The following is a 26,403-nucleotide window of genomic DNA, read 5'->3' as shown; positions in this document are numbered from 1 at the left end:
ATAAAAATGACCATCGTGGATGCTCGTGTCGCCGTTTTGGGTGGCTTTACGCGTGCGACTCGCTCATACTCCTCGTATCTGTGTTGGCCCGTGACAATCTGTGCTTACAATACATGTTCGCCATACGAGCTCCTCCATTATCAAACAATAAGTACACAATGGTTACACAACGTCACCGAGCCTCATAACTCATTTATACATACTTGCCTTCACGCGGAACACACAAGCAGTGTTTATCTATCTATGATATCCTTCGAAAACTGGACTATTCTATTGATCATTAGCCGTAGTCAGTACACAACGCCAGAGAACATCCGCCACAGTGGAACGAAGACTAAGACATTAGCTTTTTCGATTTATAAAACCCGTATATCACAGCTACTAATGTGTCAGTGACATAAACCTTAAGCTCCCTCTTAAAACTTTACCGTATTGGAATTTAAGTATACTCGCGTCTCTAATGGGGAGTTTCTATTATATATTTTTATATGTGTTTATGAACCTACTTTATCAAATACCTATGATAAGCTTTGTACTCCTAACCATTGCTATCCGCTCTATCCCGTGCTCCTTTTATCCCGTATTTTTTGTGGCCTACTTTGTGTAGTGTCGTTAGTGTTTATTAACACTCTGCAACTCGCCCCACTTGATGTTGTCTATCGTGCCCATGCTCGTTTAATTTTTGCGTTTTCTGATTTGTTATGGTGTGCCTCAGATCCTCGCCAATGCTCCGTGTTTGAGTAAGATCAACTAGCCGTGTCAGCACGTCACACTTTTGGTCTTCTCCACATCTCCCTTATCATCGACTTTGCTCATATAATCTTATGGTGATCTAGATCGTTTCTTTTATATTCTCTCTATTCAACATATCTTATGTTCTCAAATGTTTTGTAGAGCACAGACGCTCTATTAAGACCCGTCCTCCTCCTCATACGTACCTTGTTATACTCGTGGACGTGGCAATACATTGTTAAATTCTTCTGTTACTACCTCATATAATCCTCTTGTTCACATAGTAATTGTGGGCCGATCGGATTAATATTAGTCTGTCTTGCTCTCTCACACTTTACATTATATGTAATAGAATGGTACTTCATAGTAATATTTATATTGTGAGTGTAGGTGTGTGTAGGTTTATGTAATAATTAGTCAGCGTTAGTCTTTTTCTTAATAAATTCTTTTCTTATTAAAAGACGGATTTTTCTTTGTGCCTATGTGCATAAATTATATAATTTGTTAGATGAATGTAGCCGTCTCTATTGCTGAGCTGTCTCGACAGTTATGACGTCACCAGCGAGCTATATCTCACTCTCCATACTTATATGACCTTTTTTCTTTACTCATCACATAATTTATCTTGGTCTGAGAGGAATGGGCTTGTGTAGTGACATGTGAGTAGTGTCATATTATGTGATTAGTTGTTCGGCTTCGTGTATGCTATTTGACATGCCTTGTGATTCAAATAGTGGTTGTAAAGGTAGTTCTTGAAGTGTGAATGTTGTTGTTAGTTAATTATCGGTTCATGTTTGTTTATTACATAACCTCAAAGGAATTGTGCCTAAGAAAGAGTTCGAGAGTCGGTCGTGGTTTCATATAGCTCGGGGCATAAAGCTCTTATTCTTTACCAATTATGTGAATCTCAGATATTGTGATATTGAATATATGATGTCTTACACTCCTAAGGATTTACTCACACAAAATATTATCATGTTAAACAGTTGTTTCTGTCAAGTTGAAATAGTTTAATTTAGTTTAGTAGTTGCTTTGTTTATTAACTAAAAGTATTGCCAAACGTATAACGATATGTGAATTTTGATATTTCAAAAACTCAAATACATACTAGGTTAGTTAGTTTTTTATTGTATTGTATTGTTTGTTTGCTTTTTGTTTTTCTTCTTTCATGTTTCATTTTGTTTTATGTGGATTATCTTGCAGCTCGCAGTCTGCAGTTGTATTCAAGACGACGGCATGCCTCAGCTGTATTTATTTGTCAAAATCATGTATAAAATGTATATATAAAATAAATATCATTTCATCTGCAAAACTAACTCGTTTCTATATATATTACAATACATGTTTTCTTGTTTTCATCGGTATTTACTTTTACTTTTACACTTACATATTTCATTATTGTATTGGCTTATTGCTGTTCAAAGTTGGCTGCCCTGGCATGTATAGATATAAGTTTATCAACGATATGAACTGTCTTTGTGTGCTTTTGTTGTTTTATACAATGCTGTATTGGTATTTTCAAGTCTTCAGTTTGTTTGTTTGTTAGTGAATTTGTCATGGGATACGTTTTGCTCATTAATATAATACTCGATATTTGTGCGTATGCAGTTGGTGCAAAATCATTAAGATCTTCAAATAAATTCTGCTTTGAATTCTGCATTTCGGTAGGAATTTTGTTCTGTGTTTCAATATTAAACATTCACTTGCTATTTACATAAACTGACTAACATATGCCATAGCTTTGGAAATTAATAAACAATACTTAGAATGTGGGAAATTAGTTTAGCTTGACTACAATTATTTCTTTAATATATTGCAATGTGAACACAATAAACTAATATTTAGCTAACAAGTACTCCTTCGTCTAATTGTCAATGGAATTATATATCAATTTAGCAAATTATTATTGTCTACAAACATATATAGAGATAAAATTATGTATTGTTTGACTCATCATTGTTTACGCTATATATTCTACTATGCGCTACAAAAATTAAGTAACTCAAGTTGCGTTTACTTTCAAAAACTGCTCCAGTTGCTGCTGCTGCTGCTAGTTGTAGAGTTGCAGTTGCTTTGACCTAATGTCCGTATCACGCATTGGCCAACACAAAGGTAACCGTGACCATCAGAATGTGTGCCGCGACTACAGAGGCAGACATGCGCAGCAATGTGCTGCCACGCCCACACTGCTGTATCTCAATCTCCTCTGGATGATAATTGATGCACTTCTTTGGTCGACGACGCGACTCCTGCTCCTGACCCTGACGACGCGTGCTGCAGGCGCCTGCAAACCAAACACACAACAATCAATATACATCTGCAGACACTTTAAGCTTATATACTTACCCACTACACCAGACTCCTCCATGGGCTCAATGTCCAGCTGCTTGGAGCCGCAGGGGCAGAGCGTATCTACGACCAGCAGTATGAGATTACTGTGCGGTATCTTTTGCACGCTGAAGGGTCGTTCGCAGCCAGATACGTGACAATTGGTTAACTTGCCCTGCAATGCAATTAATATATATTTTATATATAGAGTATATCTACTTGAGATGCTACGCACCTTGAGCGGATTATTTTGGCCGCCTTGATTAAGTCGTTCGGGTTGCAGCATATAAAGATCGGTGCGCAGATCGCAGCGTCGCGAATTTTGTGGATCTGGTGCATAGCGTGGCCCACTGTGTGGCTTATGCTGCTTGGGTGGTGGCGTTGTATACTCCTGCAAATAAAAAGACGTTTACTAACAATTTAAGCTTGAAAGCTATTTGCTTACCACATCTGCTGTGGTGAAGAATTCATCCATCTCTTGATCCACAGGCATGCTGTAGTCCGGCTCAAATGATTCTTCGTATTCCTCGCCATAGGTGTTCTCCGGAAAGGTATCATCAGTTTCGTAGTTGTCGTACTCATCCTGCGGCCAGGCACGCAATGGCGTTGGCATTAAGGCCAACCAACTGGCGCTGAGCGCCACCAGATGCTGAAAGAGCCAGTTGCCCAAGCGATGCGGTTTCAAAATGCCACCAGCTGCTGTGTAGGGATTGTCAGACTCTGAGCAAACGCCTTGGTAATCATTGACTGTGACACGCTTGTAAATGCGATCCTGCACCAAAGAGTCCATAATGGTGCCATCGATCTGACCAAAGAACTTGCCCGTATGCTCCATTTCCTCAGATATAATAACAAAGCCGCTGTTGTCCAGCACATAGCAATCCAAGTTGTCGGAGGCGCAGGTTCGCTTGCAGCCCGTCATGCCAGTGCACTAGAAAATTTAAATGTTACATTGTTCGCTTGTTTCATTTACAGCTCAAGCCAGGACTTACAGCTGAGGTTATGTTGATGAAATGCTTAGCCAGCGAATCGTGTTGAAACTGCAAGCCCACCACACCAGCGGGCGCCTTGTGTCCGCGATGCTCCACGAATATGGCATGAGAGGCAGTCACCAAGGTGGCATTCGACTTGATGGCATAGCCAGAGCCAAAGGGCACGCTATAGACAAAGCTATCCTGCTCCACCGAGTGCTGATCCACAGCGCGTTTGTACCACGAAGTGTCCATTGCACGCACATTATCCTCGCTAAAGTGACTGCAAAAACAAGCATAGAATTTAAACAAGATCTGGGCCTAAGACAGTCTGCTGCTTACGGCTCCGGCGTATCCTCAGGTCGCTTGATGTGATCTATCCAACGTAACAGGCCCGAACGCGTTGCCACAAAGGACGTGGCCACTGCAAACTTTTGATATCCTTGCCTGTGATGAAAATTGTATTCAGATATTAGTAAAATTATAACAAAAGTGTTTCAAGCAATTGCCACGAGCTGTAATGAGACGTTTTAATTAGATATAGCAAGCATTATATGGATTGCTGCTCCTTTTGTTGTGCAGGCGACAAGCTTCTCTTAAGTGAACTTCAAGCATTTATTGTCTCATTAACTATTTAAACAGCGCTGCTTTGTTTTTTATTTACCTCTTGAGTATTGCCATCAATGTGGCGATTGGACTAAATATTTATTAATTGTGCATTTGGTAAATTAATTTCATAATTTTGCATTGTGAATTAAATTTTAGAAATGATTATAGATTATTATTGTAAAAGTTGCGTTAAACACAAAGAACAGTTGGAAAATTTATATAGAAAATAGAGCGTAGGAGAATATAAATGTAAGAGAAAATATATGGTGCTTTAGTGTTTGAACAAAATGTAAAATTAAATTATATTTCAGCTACAAAAAATAACTAAAAATATAAATAAACTAAAAAGCAAAATATATAAAAAATACAGTGCTATTTAAATTAATGTAAACAGGGTCTAAAAATAGAGGGCCACGCTTTCTCTGATAGCTTAACTAGAAAATGTGCATTAAAATATTACATAGTATTAGTATTCCAATACTTGTTAGATGAAATAAATTATAATTTACAAAAATTAAAATATTTCTTATACAGATATTTTAAGAAATAAATTAAATACATAATCTATTGCACATTTTCACAGCCAGAAAAAACAAAGCCCAACTAATTTGTAAGTTTTGACTGCCTAGTGTAAAACACTTACTGCTTGTCCTCCTTGCCACTGGAAGTTCCAGTTGTATTACGATCCAGACCATCGGTGACCATAGCGTCACGCACCAAGCTCTGAATGAGGGTTCGATCGCAATAATAAGGCTCCGCCTTGCGAGATCCCAAACTATTCAGATGCTGTGCACCAAAATGAGCCGAGCCTGGTGCATTGCCATGCAGGTTGTGGTGAGGCTGCGGGGACTTGGGTCGCACCTGCAATAAGTTAAGTTAATTTAGTTATTGGTATAACTAGAGCTCAAGTTTAGGCTTTGAATTGATCGCTTACCGACATCCACTTCCAACCAGGGCGTCCAGCGCGAGCCAGAAAGTGCAGTACCTGCTCTTCCGGCGACCCAAAGCTGGGCTCTTGATCGCGCGACGTGTATTCACCGGAACTTTCACGTTCCTTTTCCAAATCGCTTACGCTATTGTACTCACAGTATACCCAATCGGGATTTACGCGCCAGTTGTCACCCTTAAAGAATTCCGTAACTGCAAGAACCAAGGAAGTAATTTAAACAAAATAGTAAAGCAAAAAGTTTGTTGAGTCTCCAGCTCAAGCTCACCATTGTTACGCGAATGCCGTATCTCCTGCTGGGAGACCAACTCATGGCTGCCGTACTTTTCTGGTAATACAATGGCCAGCGTAAATGGAGTGTCCTCGATGGGACCGTAGAAGTAACGATGTGTGCGTGTGGACACACGTTTTGCATCGTCATAATGATTGAGCACAGTGAACTCTGTTTCGCCCTCCTTGGGACGAATCATGTCACCGCGCATCTAAAAAGAATGAATTATATATGAAAAATTAAATAATGTCATGCAGTGTTTAATGCTCACCTCATTAAGCAGATTCTTGTTGATCTCAACTTGTTCATGCTCGTTGCCAATTTCTGTTTCCGGCAGTTCCAACTCCGTGATGTCGACTGATGCATATTTGGGCTTTAGCATATCGATATATTGATTGCCATCGCTTAGTGGTCGCAGATCCGGATGGTAAAGCACACGCCCATTGTTATCAACGATAAAGGAATAGCCATTCGGTCCCAGCTTGTGTTGTGGTATCATTTTGCGTATCTCCTCGATGGGCACGTCGGTGCCAACGACGCCCAACAGGTTGGCCACGCGCACCGAATGGTTTCGTCTATCGAAGACCGGAGTTGAAACTGTCGTTACCAAGCGTCGCTGGTACTCTGAGTCGCGTCCCAGGCCGCCAGACTTGCCAGCGACAAAGACAGGACTCCAGTGCACCGGATGATCCGCTTGATACATAATCATGGGACGCGCCATAACCAGCGCATAGTCAATCACTTTACGCTTCGCCTCCTCATAGTCATTGATCTGCACAAAGAATCCTTTGTTGGAGCAGGCCATTTCATGTAGATTGCTGCGACTGCCGGAGTCTTTGCCAATGAGATAGGTAAAGATGCGCACTGGCATATGGGGCCAGTTGTATTGCTTGATGATTTCCTTATGCGACTCCGAAGTGCTCTCTGTAATCAACATTATGGCCTGATTACACTGGCTGCCTGATCCCGATTGGTTGTACTAGATTGAGAGAGAAATCTATTAGAGCTTGTCTTATTTTTGGAATATATGCAATAATACTTTGTGCAGCAGACTGAATGCGTATTCCAGACCCGCTGTAAAGTTGGCCGTATCCTGCAGCTTGATGGCTTTGACGGCTGACTTGATCTCCTGCACATTGTCCGGCGTGGCACGCACCATGCGATCCTTAAAACAGGGCACAGGCGACTTTACCATTTCCGAAAATGTTACCAGATTCACATAGTCATCCTCGCCGAGTGTGTCGAGTATGTTAAAGGCTGTGGCCATGGCCAGATCAAAGGACTTTTCCGACATACTGCTGGAGGCATCCAAGAGTATCATCTAAAGGCAAATATATTCATTAGCAGCAGCTACATGTTTAGTTAATGACAGCACTTACGATATCCTTGGGCGAGGAGGCGGCCTGCACAAACCAATTGTGTGTGCGAAAGTCGTGGATTTGCTTGCTGCCCTTGGAACCCTCTGGCGGCCAGGCAGTGCCCGGAAAGCGCCGCAGAAAGCCCGACGAGGAGCCAAAGTATTGCCAGGAGAGCGCTGGATCACGCTCCAGATTGTTTTGGAACAGTGGATCTAGATGGGCACTCCACTGCAAGGCCGCACGTACATCCGACTCGTCCAATTCAACGCTGTGGGGCACCAGTATAGAGCTCAGGCTAAGATTAACCGGCAGCCGCTCGAAGCGTCGCATAAAGCGAATGTCCATGTGGCGAGCGCCATCCGCCAACTTGCCATCGGAGTTATATTCGTTAATGCGTCTCGCATCGTAATGCTGCTGCTGCCCCAGAGACGCTGCCTCCGCACCGTTCTGGCCCTCCAGTTCCGAAAGCGCTGCCTGCTCGGCCGAGTCCATCAAGCGCTAGAATAGAAACGAAAAGGCTTTAGTTTTAGTTTTTCGCTCGTCTTCCTCTCAATCAGGCTCATCAATCTGTTTAATTTGGTTGCCAAAGTTTTTGCAGCTCCTCTTTATGCAATTTATTTCTCTTGACGGCATCTTAAATTGCACAAAGCGCTTGCAGCTCAACGAGCCGCGCATACACAACTCTTCTGTCTCTGTCTCTCGCTCTAGTTAGGGCAACTTTTGTTTCCCCGCAAGGCTTTGGTGCATTGAATGCAATTCGAGGTAAGTGAGATATATGCGCCAACATACAGTGGGCCAATATATGGCTAAAAATATATTTATCCATCACATTGCATATTTCGCAATTTATTATTTGGCGTGCGTGTTAGCTTTTTTATCAGTTATCGATGAACAGCAATCAATTTGAACATGTTATGTCGATTAGAGCTGTTATTTTAACATAATTAATATGTTATGTTAAAATAGCAGCTCAAATCGAGCGCTCTTCAGCGCTATTAGCGCCTTACTCAGCACTGAACTTTAAACTTTAAATTCAAATAATTATTTTTTTCGCAGTGTGATTTTTCCTTTGCAACTTGGTGCACAAATTATTTCCCAAGTTTTGTGTCTATACAGTAAGTCTGTGTGTGTGAGAAAGTATTTTCATAGGGAACAAACAAAAACTTTAGCTGCAGTGAAATTAGACGCGACGGGCATAAGGATGTGGATCAAGTAGTTGGAGTCTAAGGACAAACACCTGCAAGCTGCATTTATAGACATTGGGGCCACACAGATGTAAATGTGTGTATGTGTGTGTGTGTGTGTGTGTAAACAAAAAGAGAGACAGCTCCCTCTAGACTGCACCTGAAGATGCTGCCGTTGCTGCTGCTGCTAAAGACCGAACACTAAGGCGCATAGCTGATGTGGGTGCATTGAGAAATATTTTTGAAAAAAAGGAGCACAGAGCTCAAGTCTTAGCACATTTGGGGCTCAAGTTTGAAGAAGATTTCAATGTAAATTGGCAGCTATTGGGTAAACGTTGTGCCTCAGGGAGTGTGTCTGCATATTAGACAAATGGCAAGACGCATAGCTTAAAGCCAAGACTCTGTCTGGGTGGGCAGTTGAACATAGATGTAAAGAGAGTGATCAGCCCTTTTGCATTACAACATGGAATATGTCAGACAGCAAACTGTTCAAGGACCTGCGCCTACATATGTAGCCGCTGTATGTCTGACAAGTTGCTCAACATCATAAAGGCAGACAAACATAATTTCGTAATACACAGCGACTTTTATTTCTTTTTGTACAATAATATGCACTTATGTCAGCAGTTGCTGAGCAGACCCAGTGGCCATTACCCTTCGCACACACACACACACACTTCCCATTTGACACCAGCTGCTTGTCTGTCTCCGGGACAGCAGCTGTCGACATCTTAACATTCAAAAGCCAACAATGACAACGTAGCCGGCAACTCGTAGAGCTGCTCAAATGTCAGGGCTTCTACCGGAATTAGCAAAATGCAGCTACTTGCACGCAATTTGCTTTCAAAAGGACATACAAGGATACATAGGGTGCAAAGAAAGAACTGCAAGTAAAACAGACAAAATGCGTGGCCAAACACTTGGGCGTTGGCTCAATGTTGCTTGCAAGAAAAAAATAAAGTTAACGCTCACATGTCATATTGATCATTTGTCAAGTCAATAGCATATGCAATTAGATACAACTTCGCGGTATTAAAGGCACTTTAAACAAGTGGACAAATTAAAGTTGGGCGCAACCAACTTTTATATACACTTTGACTAGAACATCGCAGCAAACACACGCATGCACTCGCAGACAAATACACACAAAACAGCTAACGCGTCATAACTCGTTTTCGCGTTGATAGCGTCAGCAGAGACGCCACCGCCTGCGTCGGCAAATTTTAAAATGTCAGCAAGCGCACCCCGCTGTCTATATTGAAAACTTGGAATGTGAGTAACTCCTAAGCTATTCAGCCCGAATTTGTCTCTAATTTTTGGGGCATCGGTCAATACCTAACAAAGCTCCATGATGCGCATTTACGGCTCAGCACTTCGAATTGTGGTGTGTCCACAGAGTGTAACTTCGATATTCCAGCCAAAAAGAAATCATATTAAATGCATTAACAAGCAATGATTAGTCTATGAGAGTTCACAATGGGATTAATTAAAATACATAATTTAATAACAAAAATGAACTTTAATGTTTCTGAGAAATAGCAAATGGGAAATACACGTAAATAATTATCAGGAAATGATTTTTGGGAAATAGTTAATGGGACATACAATTAAATAATTATTAGGAAATGCTCTCTTTAATCAATTAGCTGCATATAGTATAGTCGAGCATATACGTATAACAGATAATACAAAATTATGAACATATAAATATAGTACGAATTCAGTTCAGCTTAGTTTTATTTCAGTTTTAGCAACGCGCTTGTCAACTTTGAACAATGCTGCAAAAATATTTATTCAAAGTGATTTTAATGCTGGCATTCAAAGAATTATGGGCTGCCGCAGTAAGCAACTAATTTGAATTGATAAACAAAATCTAATGAGCTATTTCTTTAGCAGACTCCAGAGACCGAGAAAGATGCAGTCAATGCTTGTGGCCTTAAGAGCGATAATGATGCAGACAATGCCTGTGGCAGCTACTGCCTTAGGGTCTTGAAGCCCATGCTGGAGCATATTAATCTAATGGATCAGGGCTGTCGGATCTGTAACATAACTCAGCAGTCAGTTACACAGGAGCGACTCCTGGCAGTTGAGCAGCAGTTGCAGCAAGAAAGAGACAAGGTAAATGACTTTGAGCACAAGATGGCTGTCACCAAAGAGGAGTTGGCGAAACAAAAGAAGATTATGGAGCAGGTGGAATGCAGTACGCCGTTCCAAAAACTTGGCAACAAGTATTATTACATTGAAGAAAGTGAGCAAATGAATTGGTTCGCCGCAGCGCACAGATGCCATGAGCTTGGGTCCCATTTGGTTAAACTGGAGAGCCTCGATGAGTTAAACCTTGTGAGCGCCAAGCTCAAGAGTTCAAACGTCTACTGGGTGGATATGAACGATTTGAGCAAGGAGGGTGAATTTATATCGCTGGCAAAGGGAGTGAAACCGAAGTTCCAAGACTGGCATTATTATGAACCAAACAATATGAATAACGGAGAGCATTGTGTTAGTTTAAATGACACTCATAGCAGTGACAGAAAGTTTCATATGAACGATCTGGATTGTGAAATTAAAAATTATTTTATATGCGAGTCCCCTATGTATGCAGCATGTGAAAATAATAAATAAATAAACTGAGTGATAATAAACTATTGCCAAATAAAACGAATTGATTTAACAAACAAAATTGTGTTCACAGAAAGGCTCGAAGATTCGCAATCAGCGCCTCGAATTGGCTACGAATTTCGGACACTACTTTTTCCAGCTACTTGCAGTTGATTTTTGTTTGGCAATTATTTTGCCTGACCATTTGCAATACAATTTAGCTCTTATTAAATTTGAATTACAGAATAGAATAAAAAAAATATCTCATTAATTTATTTTCATATAGATAGTATGAATATAGCTGCAATGATCAAACTGGAACGGGCTGTAGCAACTCTTGGTGCCTTTGATATTTTGTAAAAATATCGTTTGCTATGCTGCATTAATGAGATTAGCCAAGCATTAGCTATTAATATTTGCAGCTCAGTTTTTTTTTCCAGTTTTAGCAACAGAATGCAGCAAAAATATTTATTCCAAGTGCTCTTAGTGCTGGCCTTCAAAGGATTATTGGCTGCCACAGTATGTAGCTAATTATTTGAGTTAACAAGCAATAAAAAACTATGAGCTCTTTCTTTAGCTAACGATAACTAACAACAAGAACTGTGACAGCCACTGCTCTCAGATCTGATCCTTCGCCACGACTCGACATCCTCCGGCGGAATCGCACGATTCATGTCGCGGCTACTGACACACGTGTGCAGAGGTGCTTTGGCGACGGATTTAGCTCAGCTAGATGTGCGAGAATCTCTCTTATCTTGCCGGGAACGTGTGCGGCCTAGCTAAGACATGAACTCAAAGGCCTTGTCGAAGCACATCCGGAATATCGATCGCGAAAACAAGGATGAGTGTGTGCATCGCTGCTGGTGCGAGCACACGGATCAAGACGCGCGTCTATATGTTCCAACAAACTTCGGCCAACAAGTATTCATACATTGAAGAGAGAGAGCAAATGAATTGGTTCGCCGCTGCGCACAGATGCCATGAGCTTGGGTCCCATTTGGTCAAACTGGAGAGCCTCAATGAGCTAAAACTTGTGAGCGGCGAGCTCAGAAGCTCAGTCTTCTACTGGGTGGATATGAACGATTTGAGCAAGGAGGGCGAATTCATATCGCTGACAACGGGAGTAAAACCGAAGTTCCAAGACTGGCATGAAGGTGAACCAGACAATAAAATGAAAGATGAGCATTGTGTTTCTCTAATGGTCAGGGATGTAACTGACAAAAAGTTTAAAATGAACGATACGAAATGTGATTTTAAAAAATATTTTATATGCGAGTCCCCTATGTATGCAGCATGTCATAATAAAAAACAGTGAACTGAGTGATAATAAACTATTGCGGAATAAAACGAATTGAAATAACAAATAAAATTGTGTTCACTTGAAGGCCCGAAGATTCGCACTCAGCGCTTCGAATTGGCTTCGAATTTCGGACATTACTTTTCCAGTTACTTGCTGTTGATTTATGTTTGGCAATTAGTTTGCCTGGCCATTTGCAATGCAATTTGACTCGTGTTCAAATTAAATTACAGAATATAATAGAAATAATATCTCATTAATTTTTTTTTCAAATAATGATCAAACTGGAACGGGCTGTAGCAACTCTTGGTGCCTTTGATATTTTGTAAAAATATCGTTTGCTATGCTGCATTAATGAGATTAGCCAAGCATTAGCTATTAATATTTGCAGCTCAGTTTTTTTTGCAGTTTTAGCAACAGAATGCAGCAGAAATATTTATTCCAAGTGCTCTTAGTGCTGGCCTTCAAAGGATTATTGGCTGCCACAGTACGTAGTGAATTATTTGAGTTAACGAGCAATAAAAAACTATGAGCTCTTTCTTTAGCTAACTATAACTAATGACAAGGACTGTGACAGCCACTGCTCTAAGATCTGCAAGCCTATGGTGGAGCATATTCGTGTACTGGAAGAGCGCTGGCAGAGCTGCAACATTACTTTTGCTGCTGTTGAGCAGCATAGAGACAAGGTTAATGACTTTGAGCACAAGGAAGAGTTAGCGAAACCAAAGAAGGTTATGGAGCAGGCAAAGTGCAGCACGCCGTTCCAGAAACTTGGCAACAAGTATTATTACATTGAAGAAAGTCAGAAGGTGAATTGGTCCGCCGCAGCGCTTAAATGCCATGAGCTTGGGTCCCATTTGATCCACCTGGAGAGCCTCAATGAGCTAAACCTTGTGAGGGCCAAGCTCAGGAGTTCAAACGACTACTGGGTGGATATAAACAAGAGCAAGGAGGGCGAATTCATATCGCTGACAACGGGAATGAAACCGAAGTTCCTAGACTGGCATATATATGAACCAAACAATTTTGCTAATAACGGAGAGAATTGTGTTGATTTAACTTTCAGGGAGGCAAGTGGCAAACAGTTTAAAATGAACGATATGCCATGCGATAGTATAGAATATTTTATTTGCGAGTCCCCTATGTATGCAGCATGTGAAAATAATAAATAATCAATTGAGTGATTATAAAATATTGCCGAATAATACGAATTGATTTAACAAACAAAATTGTGTTCACTTAAAAGTTCGGAGATTCGCACACAGCGCTTCGAATTGGCTTTAAATATCGATTATTCCTTTTTTTAGCTACTTGCTACCGCCTGCGTCGGCAGCGACGTTTGTATGACGCGTCAGCGGACGGACAGACGGACATGGTTACATCGACTCAGTTTGTCTTGCTGATCAAGACTATATATACCTTCTGAGGTCTGCCACGCCTCCTTCTCCCTGTTACATACATTTGCACAAGTTCATAATACCATTTTTTATAAAAATGTCAATGGGTATAAAACGTGATAAAGCTGCAACTAAAACTGTGACTGTGACTAAGCTCTGTTACTAAGAACAGACAGACAGACAACAGCTAAAGCTGCTGCTGCGACACGTTCACAGTTCATGTGGTTTACCTTAAGGATTATTAACGCATTTGAAAAGAAAATAGTGGCATGAGAGTTAGACAGAGAGAGAGAGAGAGAGAGGGAAGGGCAGAGCGCGTTTTGTGTTTTTATGCAGTCTCTGCATGTTTGCTCAAAATCTAACTAAACTCGCCCTGCGGCTTTCAAGATTATGCAATGAAAAATAAGCTTTGTGTGCATTTCTTCTGCTCTGTTTTTCTTTGTAACGGCGCGCACAATTGTGGCCCCCAGTATGATGAACTTTTGGCAAAGGATTAGCTAACATATTTTACTTATAAGCAATCCATAGGTGGCTGTATTAAGTGAACTCATATATTTTAAGGCTGCGGCTAAGCACTGTCACTTATTTTAAAAGTTAAACCTTGAACTCTGGCCGCCGACTGGGCTTACCCAAATATTTCACTTATTTAAAGACTGCGCTTACCCATACTAAAGCTTTGATTTATTTAAAGATAACGCATACACTTGAACCAAAATCTAGAGACCACTAGCTGGAGAGACTTTGCTTAACCTCAGGTGCGATCTTTGTTTCTATGCTGCTTCGACTAAGAACAGAGGTGAGAGAACAGAGAATCCAATAAAAGATTGAATAACTTTATCGATTGAAAACGCTCAGAGCCGAAATTTATTTGCTTGAATTCAGAGCTTGAATTTGATTCTGGACTGTGGTGCACACCTAACGTAAATGTTCTTTCTATGGTTATAATTAAGTTTAATATATATGTATAACTAAAGTATAAAAATAAAACTAAAGTAATAAAACTATGTCTATAATCTTTGCTTATTCAATCTAACGCTCTATCGCAATATAAATAAATACATTTTGTTCAGGCTTCAATTAAAATAAAGCAATGCAACTGAATCGCATTTCTTCTCAGCGCTAAACAAGTGAACGAAGCTTAATTTACTGAGCGATAATTAGCAATAGCTACGGAGTAAGAACAAATGTAATTTGTTTACTCTGTTTATTGCATACAAGATGGGCCAATGCTAATATTAGAATTGTATAAGTATTTATATACTTAATAAATACTGCGAGCCAATTACATTTGCATTTGCCAATATTTACTGGCTGATTGCACCGAAGGCCACGCCCACTTGGCACATGCCATGCGAATATTTATGTGCACAGCACATACAAACAAACACACATACATATATAAAATCAACAATCAGCGCAGCAGAATGTCAACATTGGACATTGTTGAATGAGGCTGAATGGCCCATGGGAGAGTTGGTTGGGTTTGGTTTCGGTCTCGTTGCCTGCTTGGGGTTTTAGGGCCAAATGCTTTTAGTGTGAAGACATTTGCTAGGCGTTGCCATGTTTCTATTTAAGAAATGCAGACCCAGTCTTTCAATACACACGAATATATATAGAGAGATGGAGAGAGAGAGAGAGAGCGAGAAGCCGCTCACAATGTCAACGTCAAAGTGCAAGTGGCATTATAGCAAAGGAGTCAACAGCAGCAGCAGCAGGAGCAGCAGCAACAAGGACGATGACGTGTAGCCAAGCAACGAAGCAAAGCAAAAGAGACACAGCATGACAGCGGAGCGGAGCTGGCGTGGGCAGGAGGACTGGGTAAACGTTTCGAGGTTTGCTGCTTTGATAAAAAAGCAAAGAGCAAAACAGCAGCAGCAGCAACAGCAACAACAACAAATGCAACAACAAAAAATGGTGTGCAAAATTGCAAAGCTTTTTGCCATTAAATGCAATTTTAAAGTCAATTTAAACTTTCAACTTAACGCAAATAAAGCCTGTCAGCAACAGTGAACACTTCTAGTGGGGGGTTGGGGGGGTGTGGCAACTATTAGTGAGGCAGGCATTACTTAACTATAGCGGAAAATTGACAGCAAGTCATAGAGAAAATGTTGGACAGGCACATCAAAAATTACGCATACGCTGCGTATGACGCCAACCAAATTGACAACTAATCAAAGAGTATGAGAATGCAATTGTCTATGTATGCATATATGTGTTTGTGAGTATGTGTGTGTGTCTACCAGCTACCTTTATGTTTACAGGCAATTAGCATTTTAATGCCACCAACAGACAAAGGCAGCTCCTGCAGGTGCCGAAGCGCATCATCATAATAATGACAGTGCCAACGATGATGATGCTCTTGCTACTGCTGCTACTACTGTGCTGTGTATGTGTGTGGGTGTGGGCATGGGCGTGTGGCTGTGCAGCGGTTGAATGTGCCACGCACGAATCGTTTCATTTTTCATTATTTTTCATGTTCGACATGAGTGCAAATTGTCTGTGAGGCCTCGACTGGCCGCACGCAGTTGCAAAACAATTGTAAAAACCAAACTGTACGTTAAAGCATTGTTTATGCCCAAGCTAAAATATATATTTGCTGGCGGCATGAATTTAAGTTTAAAAGGTTTAATATTTGAAATGTGTAAGAAACGAAATCAAATGAAAACTAATTCTTGGCAGCTCTTTACACTTTATACACTACATTAATCATAATTAAAATACGTTTTAAAATACAATTTTTATATTCTATAAACCGCAACAATAAAAGCTTTTTTATTTTTAATGATTTTAATTGACAATTATCCCATACTTTGATAATGCTGCTCCAGGCATCTAAAAAGCTCATCCAGCAAATTCAGATCCATTATTATGCCGCCATTGCGATCGTAGAAACCGCAAGCTGGCGCTGCCCAAGCTGAGATTAAGCAGCAGCTGAGCAGCAACAAAGCCAAGAAGAGTTGATGGTTTAGCATTTTTGCTTTGTTTGTGACTTGTTAAGCGATGGAAGTGCCGGTTGATACTGATTTAGGCCTTAGCGGGCCATGCATTATTATATACAAATATTATATACAAAATTGACCCTGAGGGCAGCATAATCATATAAGAGGGAGATTCCCAGCACACAACAAACGAATATACACAAATTTGATTTGTTATTGATACAAGTGCATTGAGAGAAATTTACACACCACATTAAGCTTAACTAAAATACTTTTTAAAATAACATTTTTATATGCTATAGGCCGCAACAATAAAAGCTTAATTACTTGCATTTTTCATATTGTATACACATTTTTATTTTTAATGATTTTAATTGGCAATTAACCAGTGGAAATTATCCCATATTTTGATGCTGCTGTTCTACGCAATTGAAAAAGGTATCCAAATTATTCAGATCGATGATTAAATCATCATTGCGCTTGTAGAATCCTTCGTTGCAAGCTGGCGCTGCCCAAGCGAAGATTGAGCAACAGCTGAGCAGCAACAAAGCCAAGAAGAGTTGTTGGCTTAGCATTTTTGCTTTGTTTGTGACTTGCTAAGCGATGGAAGTGCCGGTTGATACTGATTTATGCCTTAGCGGGCCGTGCATTATTATATGCAAATATTATATACTTAGTAAGCGCGCAAATTTGACCCCAGGGCAGCGTAATCATATAAGAGGGAGATTCCCAGCACCCAACAAACGAATATACTCAAATTTCATTTGTTATTGATACAAGTGCACTGAGCGAAATATAAACAGCAATCAGTGTTAATCAGTTGGCTGCACTCTAGAATCTGTGTTATCATTTATAATTTACATGCAACATTTTAGTTAAATCGTTTCGATTTGTTAGCAGTCAGCTATATAATTTTATTAAAAACTACATTTGAATGCATAACTGCAATTAAATTTGTGCTGTTGCGATTAAAAGCACTCAACCTAGCTGACTATATATGCATATATATATATATATATATATATATATATATATATATATATATATATATATATATATTCACCTGTCACTATTTGCCGACTAACGTTATGCGTTAGTCAATTGTGCGGGCGCTTGTGGGGTGTTTAATAATATCACGCATACGCGACATTGACAAAGCCTGCTTTGTGGGTCAGTTAAATGTGTCCGTCTGTTCATCCGTCCGGGTCTGTGTTTGTTTGTTGACAAATAGATTTATAACGTGTCTACAGCGCACTCACTAATTATTGGATTGCCTTTGCCGATTAGACGCACATTTGCAACGATTTAATGCATCGATTTGGCGATAGCCCCAATTTATGTTATCAGCCAATGGCAGCCTGCATAAGCTCAAAGGTAAACATGCAATTGATTTCACTTTATAAAATTAATATTTTTATTTTTTATGCTAAGACAACACGACCACACACACACACATTAGTTTAAAGCTACTATAAGTTATCCACGATTGCGATGCTGCCGCTGCACACAGTTGAAAAGCGTGTCCAAGTTATTCAGATCGATGATCAAATCGCCCTTGCGACTGTAGAAACCCTCGTTGCAAGCTGGCGCTGCCCAGGCGCAGATTAGGCAACAGCTAAGCAGCAACAGAGCCAATAGTTGGTTAAACATTTTCGTTTTGTTTCTGCCTTGTTTGCTTTAGACTGATCTTAAGCGCTTGAAGTGTCCGCTGCGACTGCCAGTGAAGTCAGCTTAGCCAGCGGGCATTATTATATACAAACAGTTCAGAGTCTATAGTATGTGCGTGCATTTGAGCCCCCAGCGTAATATGAGGGAGATTCCCAGCATATTTTAAATGAATATATTTAATCAGAAGCTACTTGTCATATCTCTTGCTGCCACTATGTGCTACACTGAGCACAATATTGAGAACAGTCAACGCTTAAAATTATTTATATTTGCGTTTTATTTATGCTCGCAACTGCAGTGTAAGCGTTTAATGCGCAATTGCTTAGTATAAACTATAAATAATACTAAGCTAGTTTTGTCTTGCAATCAGAACTTGTTTTACGGAAATTCCGGTTTAGGTTGCTGCATGATTAAATTTCACAAAGTTCAGCTTATATGAAAATTTGTCGTTTAGTAAATAAAATTTACTAAAGATTAATATTGTTTGAGGTCAGTAATTGACAAATTACGTTTCATTAAGAATAGTTTAGAAATGTATTTAACCAAATACTTGAACATATTTATTATATAGCGAGTTGTTTTATATTTCTATATTGTTAATTAATTAAAGTTCGCTTCAACTGCCAACTGCTTCACCTTTACACTTGAGGGAAAAGACAATCATTGCAATAAACAATGTTTATATGCGCATAACTATATTTATTCAGCAAATAAATTCCCAGTTATGCAATCTTAGCTAGCCACGCAGTTATTTTTCCCTCAATAACTTCAAGTGCTTTATACATATTTACACAAGCTAAGTGAAGCCGCTAATTCAAATGTAAATTTTAATTAAAACTCATAACAATTACTTGTGATTAGAGCATAAGATGCAACGTATATAGCACTAAGTGTGTGCTTTGTGGGCATAACAATAACAAAAACTACAATACAATGTTGGCCCAGACAGCACAGAGTATGCCATACAAAAGGTCACTTAAACCACAAAAGAATATGACAAAAAGTAAGCAAAAAACGCGAGAGAGAGAGAGAGAGAGTGGGAATAATAATAAATAAATAAAAGCACTGGCTCCAAAGTCAAGCGCACAAATAGCAACAACAACAAGAATAAGCGTGTCTGTGGGCTTGGGTTAGCTGTGGCTGTTGCTGTTGCCTACTAAACTGGCTGGCAGGCAAAGTCAAAATTGCGTATACGCCATGTTGTCTTTGAAACTTAAGCCAACGTATGCAAAAATACACAACCAAAAAAAAAGGCAATCTTAAAAGGCAAACTACAAGCTAAAGGCACAATCTGCGTTTGCTTTGCGCAGCTTACATATCAGTGGGCGTGGTCACGTGTGTGTGGCACTTTTGCAGCTCGTTGAACTTCAAGCTGCTGTGTATATGTGTGTGTGTGAAAACAACAATGAAATTATTGTTGCTCACTTTTAGACTTTGATTGTCATAATCATAATCAAACTGATTTATGGCTAAACGTAGCTATCGATGTGCCTTTTTATTTTTAATAACTGAAATATTGTTAGCATTTTTTTAAGCGGTATCTGCTGGTCTAGCCTTTGTTTGCTTTGTTGTTGTTCGTGTGGGTTGATTTTTAATTAATGGTGCTTCGTATGCGTTTTGCGTCAGGGCCAAACTTCCGGACAGCAGCAGCACCGCAAACGAACGACCAGCGGCAGCTGTGCCACACATACAAATATATCTCTCTGTGTGTGTGTGTTGGCTTTGATATTCGGATTGGCCATAAGGAGCGGAAGTAGCATCAAGAGTGTCCGCCAAATAAACCCACAAAAAGAACACAAATTTTAATCGATATTTTGCGGAAATCATAAAAAATTATTTATGTACATACAAACACACACACACCCACTCAAATAGTTGTGGCTCCTGACATGAATATAATATGCACATGCGGTCAATATGTATATGTATAAATGTTTGTGTGTAAGTAAAAGTTGCCCTTATGCCTTGATTATAGCATTTAATTGTTTTTACGTCGCATTATTAATGATGCTTGTACGTGTTTGTTTATAAATAAATTCGGTAAACTTTCATAATTAAATTGAAATGTGTTTTTTTCTTGTTTTTGTCCGCATAACGAAAATAATTGGCGACAGCCATTTAGCAAATAAATGCTTGACACTGAGCTGACAGACAAAATGGGCAACAAATTGACTGCACAATGATGAAAAGGGATGCGAAAAGGGAAGCGCAAACACACACACGCGCAACTTTAGGCTACACTGGTAGCTAAAAGTACTTTGTCAATCAATCAAACAACATTTAAAGCGATAAATGTAATTGCAAGTTGGAAGTAATAGCAGCAAATAGTAAAAGCGCAAATGGGCAAGAAAAAGTGAAAAGTGAGCTTAACATTTAAACTGGCTAACAGCAGCAGCTAATGTTATTAACAGAAAATCAAGAGATCAATTAACAGCTTCATTTATGCAGAAATTTATGTTAATAGGTTAACCGTAACATTTTGAGTACTTATACACACTTACGAAAAATCGATATTTAATGTTAACGACTCAACAGTTGAATGTTATATTATTAACATGCTTATATTAGCTTCAGCCCCACTGTAGCAAACACAGGGCCTGCAGCGAATTATCCACAAACGAAGTGGACGAGAAGTCTATTGATACGGCAAATGTGCGCGCAGAACTCTGGCCAAAGCCACAAAGAGCCACAGGACACGGACCGCAACACCGCAAAGGTTCGTTCATCCTCTCAGGCTGCAGCTGGGCCCCACAACTGTAAAGATGGAAAGCTGAAGACAGTGGCCAACCACTGACAGCTGGCAACAAACCGAACCGAGCCCAGAGCAAGAGCTGACAATTGGCAATGACGCTGGGCAGGCAGCAAGCAACGGCAGCTGCGGGCGCCATCAAAAAAACTTGTCCTTGTGGCAAGGCGCACTTTAATTTCAATTTGTCGACACCCTTAGTGTCCAAGCGCACAGTCTCATTGTTGTTGTTGCTGTTGTTGATGCACTGTTTTGGGCCCCCACGGCAATTTATTGTTTTCCACTTTACGCGAGTGTCCCACTGCGAGATGTCTTCTTGTTATTGTTTTCTGCTCTGTCTGTATGTGTGTGTGTGTGCGTCTGTCGTTCTTAAATTTTCGAGTTTGTCGCGTGCGCTTTGAGCTATTGAACCACTTGTCAATTGTAGGCACTTACGAATGACTGGGTGGGGGGGTTGTGGTGGGTGTATATGATTGTCGGGGCACTCACCATAACAGCGTTACGCTTGAAATCCATAAAGTTCTTCACCTCGGCGGCTAATTCACGCAGCAATATGATGCCGTCCTTTCGTTTCACTTCAACGTCGCTGTCCTTAAAGCGCTGCAAATGATACAAAAAGAAAATTGTCAGTAATTTGGGCTTGGCTTGGCTAACAATAAACTATGAAATTTATGTTTACACCCCAAACAACGTCGTACAGCGGTCTTTCGGTTGCTGTTGGTGTTGTTGCTGTGTGGTTAAGGTTATAAAACTTTTGCATTTGCTCACTCGCTCACTCGCTCGCTTTATGTTCTTCGCATAAAATTCTTGAGCTTGAGTCAGACGCGACGCTTAAATTGCCATCAAATTGATTTTAATGTAGCTTATTAATTTAATAAGATTTTCATTGGCTGCGCGTGCGGTTTGTTACACCAATTACTTTTTAGTTTGTGCGCCATCTCAAGCGAACGCTGCCGCCGACAGTCGCTAAAAGTTTTGCTTTAGCCTCAGGCACTTGGCAATTTATTACGCAAAATGCTATAAACATAAAATCTAAAGTTTTTTTTTTTAGAAAATGAAGGCATAAATATGCATGCCTAAAGGCACTGCTAGAGTTTTTAAGAAAGAAACTGTTATGAAAGAAGCATAAGATTTTATACGCGCACATATTTCAGTAAATAAAAAGTAAAGTATAAGAAAAATACGTTAAATATATGCAAGCAACATATAGCATAACAATAAATATTTATTAAGAAATAGTATTTAATAAGAGCGACAACCACATTACAGCTAATAAAATTATTATTATAATAATTACATAAAATATGTATTGAGAAGAAAATTCAAATTTAAGAATTTCATTTGCCAAGCTGTTAACTTACATTTTTCTGAGCTGCAGCTCTGTCGAAAGTTCTACCTGCTCTCATACACTTACGTTTGAAACTTATCTTAATGGTCTGATTGAATTTATGAGACTTTTTAACAAACACAAGCAGCAGCGCTTTTCAAATGCATTTGCTCTACTTTTATTTTAGCTGCAGACCAAACGCACACACACACACACACACACAGAGCTTGGTGCATGTGTATGCGTGTAGATTTAAGCACTGACATTTTCTTCAGCCAACTAATGAATGCCTCAAAGACTTTTCCATGCAGTTGTAGTTTTGTGGTACAACACAGACTAAGAGCAAGAGCAAGAGAGAGAGAGAGAGGTGGGAGTGAGAGGAACACACGCACACAAAGCGGAATTTTGGCTCGAACCGCAAATGTTTGCACTGACTGTGGCTTATATACAAACATATGTATGTGTGCTGTGTGTGTGTGTGTGTATAACAGCTGCTAGGAGAATACGCTTTTGAAGGCGGTCTCAGTGTCTCAGTGGCTGCTGCTGCTGCTGTTACTGGCACTGAATCAGTTAAGAAAAGTTTTCTAATTAATTCGCAGCTAACATCTACACACAAGCACACACACATATACATAAATATGTAAAAAAAAATCTGTGAAAATATGCTTCACGACGTTGATGAGATTACAAATGCGACAAATGCTTGGGCGACGAAAAATATAATTTAACTGACAGTTTTGTTTGAAAAGTGACAATTATGAATGCCCAAAAATAAAAGGAAGAAGAAGAAAGTTGAGCAAGTAGCCACGCCTCGACAGCTAATTGGCTTGAATGACAATGAATAGAAGAAAAAAAAACGGTCATAAAATGCATTTGGCCTCGGCTAACATGGCGGCTACATTATGCTAGCGCCTGCAAAGTATGCAACACTTTTCATTTCAGCACACCGAGAGCAAAAAACTCATCAAAATCTTTTGCGCATGAAAATAAACATTTCGCTCAACGCCTTCGAACCATTAAAACAAATGACGACACGTTCAATGAAAAGATGATGATGCCTCGAAATGAGATGCTATTTTTTTCTCGCTCTCACTCTCTTTCGCACTCTTATTGCAAATCAAAAGCAAAGGCAAAATGTGTCAGCCATTAACCATGGCCACTAAATGCGTGTCTCGCAACAGTCAGCAGCGTCGCTCAGTGTGTAGCGAACGAGAGAGATTGAGAGTGAGTAAGTGTGAGCGAGAGAGCGTTCGCTGTCTGCTGTGCAACGGCATGTGAAATTTAATTAGACACATTAAGCAGCAAAGTGATTTCCAAGAGAGCACATGTAGACAAAGTCAATGGAATGAAAGTTTCAGCGTCTAAGTAAACAATTTAGAAAAGTTAATTTTCAAATTTAAGCTACGCCAATGTCAACTAAAAGTTACAGCGGCTACAAGCAGCACAAAACGCGCAACAAATTTACTTCTTATACATTTGGTAGCTGCCTATAACAATTTGTGCCCATATGGTATAGGAATTATAAATATATCATTAACAGCCAATAAAACAAAATTAATGAGCCACTAAAATTCGTTTGCCATAAGTTTATGTCCATATAAATAGTCTGACCAGCAAGCCAAATCCCATCTAGTCTCAACAAAATGCTCGGACACTACATTTGGACTCTTGCCGCTTTGCTGGCCACAAGTGCCGCCTTTAAACTGGAACCGCTTATAAGCGCAGGTACGAGCCATTAAAATTTGCATTCCTCCATTAATTAATGCTTGATGCTTAGGAGCACCAGCAATCTCTAATCTAACCACTGCACCATTTGTTAAGATCGCCAATGGTTACTATTACTTCGATTTGGGCGAGAAGAAGAACTGGTTTGAGGCCTACCAAGCCTGTCGCCGCATGGATGCAGAATTACTTACGTTCGAGACTTTAGAGGAATGGCAAACCATCAGCGAATATGTGTTTGAGCAGAATATAAAACGTTTGTATTGGACTTCAGGCACGGATCAGGGTCGTGAGGGTGTATACACTTGGTTTTCCAATGGTCAAGCCTTGATTGGCGGCATGTGGGGCAATGCGCAGCCTGATAATGCCGGCAATACCGAGAATTGTATTGAATATGGTTGGATTATGGGTAAATCCGGTATTGGACTCAATGATCGTCCATGTGGTAACAATTATCAAACCAATTTTATTTGCGAAGCAGCTAAGCCTAAAACAGCTTCGTTCGTAATTTGGTAGAATTGACGGCTATCAACATTAAGTGATTTAGAAAAGCACATAAGTAATATTTGCAGATGCATATAAGCAATAAAAACTTTTTGTTTTGTTATACTTTGCACATGGCTTTTATTATAAAAGCCACAATTATTTATATCTACAGTACCAGCTCGATAGATGGAATAGTTTCTACGAATTGCTTTAAAACAATGTCAATGAAAGAAATTCGTAGAGAGTATATTGTAAATTCTACTATATTATAAAATAAACAGCACTTTTCATTTACTTTGATATTCATACTTTTATTCAATTGGTTTTCTGCTCAGACCTAAAAGCATTTTTAAGCAAATTCCGCGTTTAATTCCATTCTAGTTGGTACTCTAATACAATTTTATTTTATACTTTAGCTGCACATAAATAAATATGAAAAAATATTCTATTCTTGTCGCCACTTTTCATATTATCGAGCTCTTACTGTTGCACAATCAACGCAGTATTATAAATGTGGTACCAAAAACAGATTGCCATAAATCCATTCACTTCATTTCGCTATTGAGTAGCGGCATATAAATAGTTTGGACAGCAGCTCAACAAAAATTAGTTTAACAAAATGTTTATGCATTGCATTTGGACTCTCTGCGCTCTGCTGGCCACAAGTGCCGCCTATAAGCTGGAGCCGTTTATAATCGCAGGTATATTAACTATTAAAATGTAATCTATCTGTTGATCAAAGTTTCTATTGCTAGGGGTACCGTCAAACTCAAATCTAACCACCGCACCATTTGTTAAGATTGCTTATGGTTATTATTACTTCGATTTGGGCGATATGAAGAACTGGCATGAGGCCTACCAAGCCTGTCGCCGCCTGGATGCTGAATTGATTACGTTCGAAGCCTTGGAGGAATGGCAAACCATCAATGATTATGTGCTTGAGCAGAATATTAACCGATTCTACTGGACTTCAGGCACGGATCAGGGTCATGAGGGTGTCTACACTTGGTTTTCCAATGGTCAAGCCTTGATTGGCGGCATGTGGGGAAATACGCAGCCTGATAATGCTGGTAATATCGAGAATTGCATTGAATATGGCTGGAAATTGGGTGGCGCTAATATTGGCTTAAACGACGAGCCGTGTGGCTCCTTACACAATTTTATTTGCGAGAGAGCTCAACCCAAAACAGCTTCGTTTGTTATTTGGTAAAAGTGCGATATTCACATATAATATAACGACAACGTTAAGAAGTAATTTTAATCAAATTGCAAGCGTAATAAAGCTTTTATACATTTTTTGCATACATTTGCTAATGAGAAATAAACAATAACGAATTTTCCACTGAAATCCGAGCGCTTTTTTTTAAGTATATATATACTTGGCTAACAAGATAAACTGAGTCGATTGAGTGGCAACTAAAGTGAAATTCACGTTGACGTCATTTCTGTGGCACGCTCGCAAATTTTAATTAAACATTTTAAGTTAACAGCTCATTAAATACATTTCTTATGCTGATTTCTTCTTATTTCTTTGAAATTCTGATAACATATAAACTACAGTTTACTGTAAACAAAAAAATATATATATTTATATATAAATACAGCACAATCTCAATAGTCCGTACACTCGGCAATGTGAATGGGCAAATTGTTTTCCATTGTATTCACTGCAATCTAAGCACAATTGGTTATACACTTTGACATGTTTATAAAAAGTGGATAAGAGTATGATGATGTTGTGCAAACAGAAAGAAGAAGGCGCGGCAAGTAAAACTGAGTTCAGAGTTTATAGAACTGAAGACATACAGTTTTATATGTATCCGCAGC

General features: G+C 39.5%; 3 protein-coding genes across 6 annotated transcripts in view; 2 read left to right on the top strand and 1 right to left on the bottom strand.

The window, feature by feature from the left end:
- Nucleotides 1-1,729: 1,729 nt before the first annotated feature.
- Nucleotides 1,730-26,403, bottom strand: part of LOC108607906 (voltage-dependent calcium channel subunit alpha-2/delta-3) — a 41,022-nt gene continuing 16,348 nt past the window's right edge. The window contains exons 3-16 of one of the 3 annotated variants that reach the window (XM_017999016.2): nucleotides 21,531-21,641; nucleotides 7,237-7,713; nucleotides 6,897-7,178; nucleotides 6,129-6,836; nucleotides 5,855-6,068; nucleotides 5,575-5,780; nucleotides 5,284-5,501; nucleotides 4,696-4,728; nucleotides 4,374-4,478; nucleotides 4,053-4,314; nucleotides 3,506-3,991; nucleotides 3,296-3,451; nucleotides 3,079-3,235; nucleotides 1,730-3,016 (exon numbers count right to left, since the gene is read on the bottom strand). In XM_017999016.2, the coding sequence (XP_017854505.1) occupies nucleotides 2,823-3,016; nucleotides 3,079-3,235; nucleotides 3,296-3,451; nucleotides 3,506-3,991; nucleotides 4,053-4,314; nucleotides 4,374-4,478; nucleotides 4,696-4,728; nucleotides 5,284-5,501; nucleotides 5,575-5,780; nucleotides 5,855-6,068; nucleotides 6,129-6,836; nucleotides 6,897-7,178; nucleotides 7,237-7,713; nucleotides 21,531-21,641 (3,609 nt within the window). In that variant the 3' untranslated portion in view covers nucleotides 1,730-2,822. Of the gene's footprint in view, nucleotides 3,017-3,078; nucleotides 3,236-3,295; nucleotides 3,452-3,505; nucleotides 3,992-4,052; nucleotides 4,315-4,373; nucleotides 4,479-4,695; nucleotides 4,729-5,228; nucleotides 5,502-5,574; nucleotides 5,781-5,854; nucleotides 6,069-6,128; nucleotides 6,837-6,896; nucleotides 7,179-7,236; nucleotides 7,714-21,530; nucleotides 21,642-26,403 lie in introns of those variants that run through there. The other 2 variants (XM_017999017.2, XM_017999018.2) reach the window with 2 other exon arrangements.
- Nucleotides 10,158-11,042, top strand: LOC108607907 (C-type lectin domain family 4 member M-like). Of its 2 annotated transcripts, none has more exons than XM_017999020.1 (2): nucleotides 10,158-10,240; nucleotides 10,293-11,042. In XM_017999020.1, exons 1-2 carry the CDS (start codon nucleotides 10,175-10,177, stop codon nucleotides 11,016-11,018), a joined length of 792 nt encoding a protein of 263 aa, XP_017854509.1. In that variant the 5' UTR covers nucleotides 10,158-10,174; the 3' UTR covers nucleotides 11,019-11,042. The 2 variants fall into 2 exon arrangements, with proteins under 2 accessions (XP_017854509.1, XP_017854510.1); XM_017999021.1 differs by having other exon boundaries at nucleotides 10,161-10,240; nucleotides 10,296-11,042.
- LOC108607908 (C-type lectin 37Da) lies at nucleotides 24,011-24,741 on the top strand. Its single transcript, XM_017999022.2, has 2 exons — nucleotides 24,011-24,093; nucleotides 24,146-24,741. The coding sequence occupies exons 1-2, from the start codon at nucleotides 24,012-24,014 to the stop codon at nucleotides 24,604-24,606; spliced, it is 543 nt and encodes a 180-aa protein (XP_017854511.1). The 5' UTR covers nucleotide 24,011; the 3' UTR covers nucleotides 24,607-24,741.

The sequence above is a fragment of the Drosophila busckii genome, chromosome 2L (assembly GCF_011750605.1).
Source record: "Drosophila busckii strain San Diego stock center, stock number 13000-0081.31 chromosome 2L, ASM1175060v1, whole genome shotgun sequence".
NCBI classification, from domain to species: domain Eukaryota; kingdom Metazoa; phylum Arthropoda; class Insecta; order Diptera; family Drosophilidae; genus Drosophila; species Drosophila busckii.
Note: the sequence above shows the minus strand (reverse complement) of the source record. Positions and strands in the feature narration are given on the sequence as shown.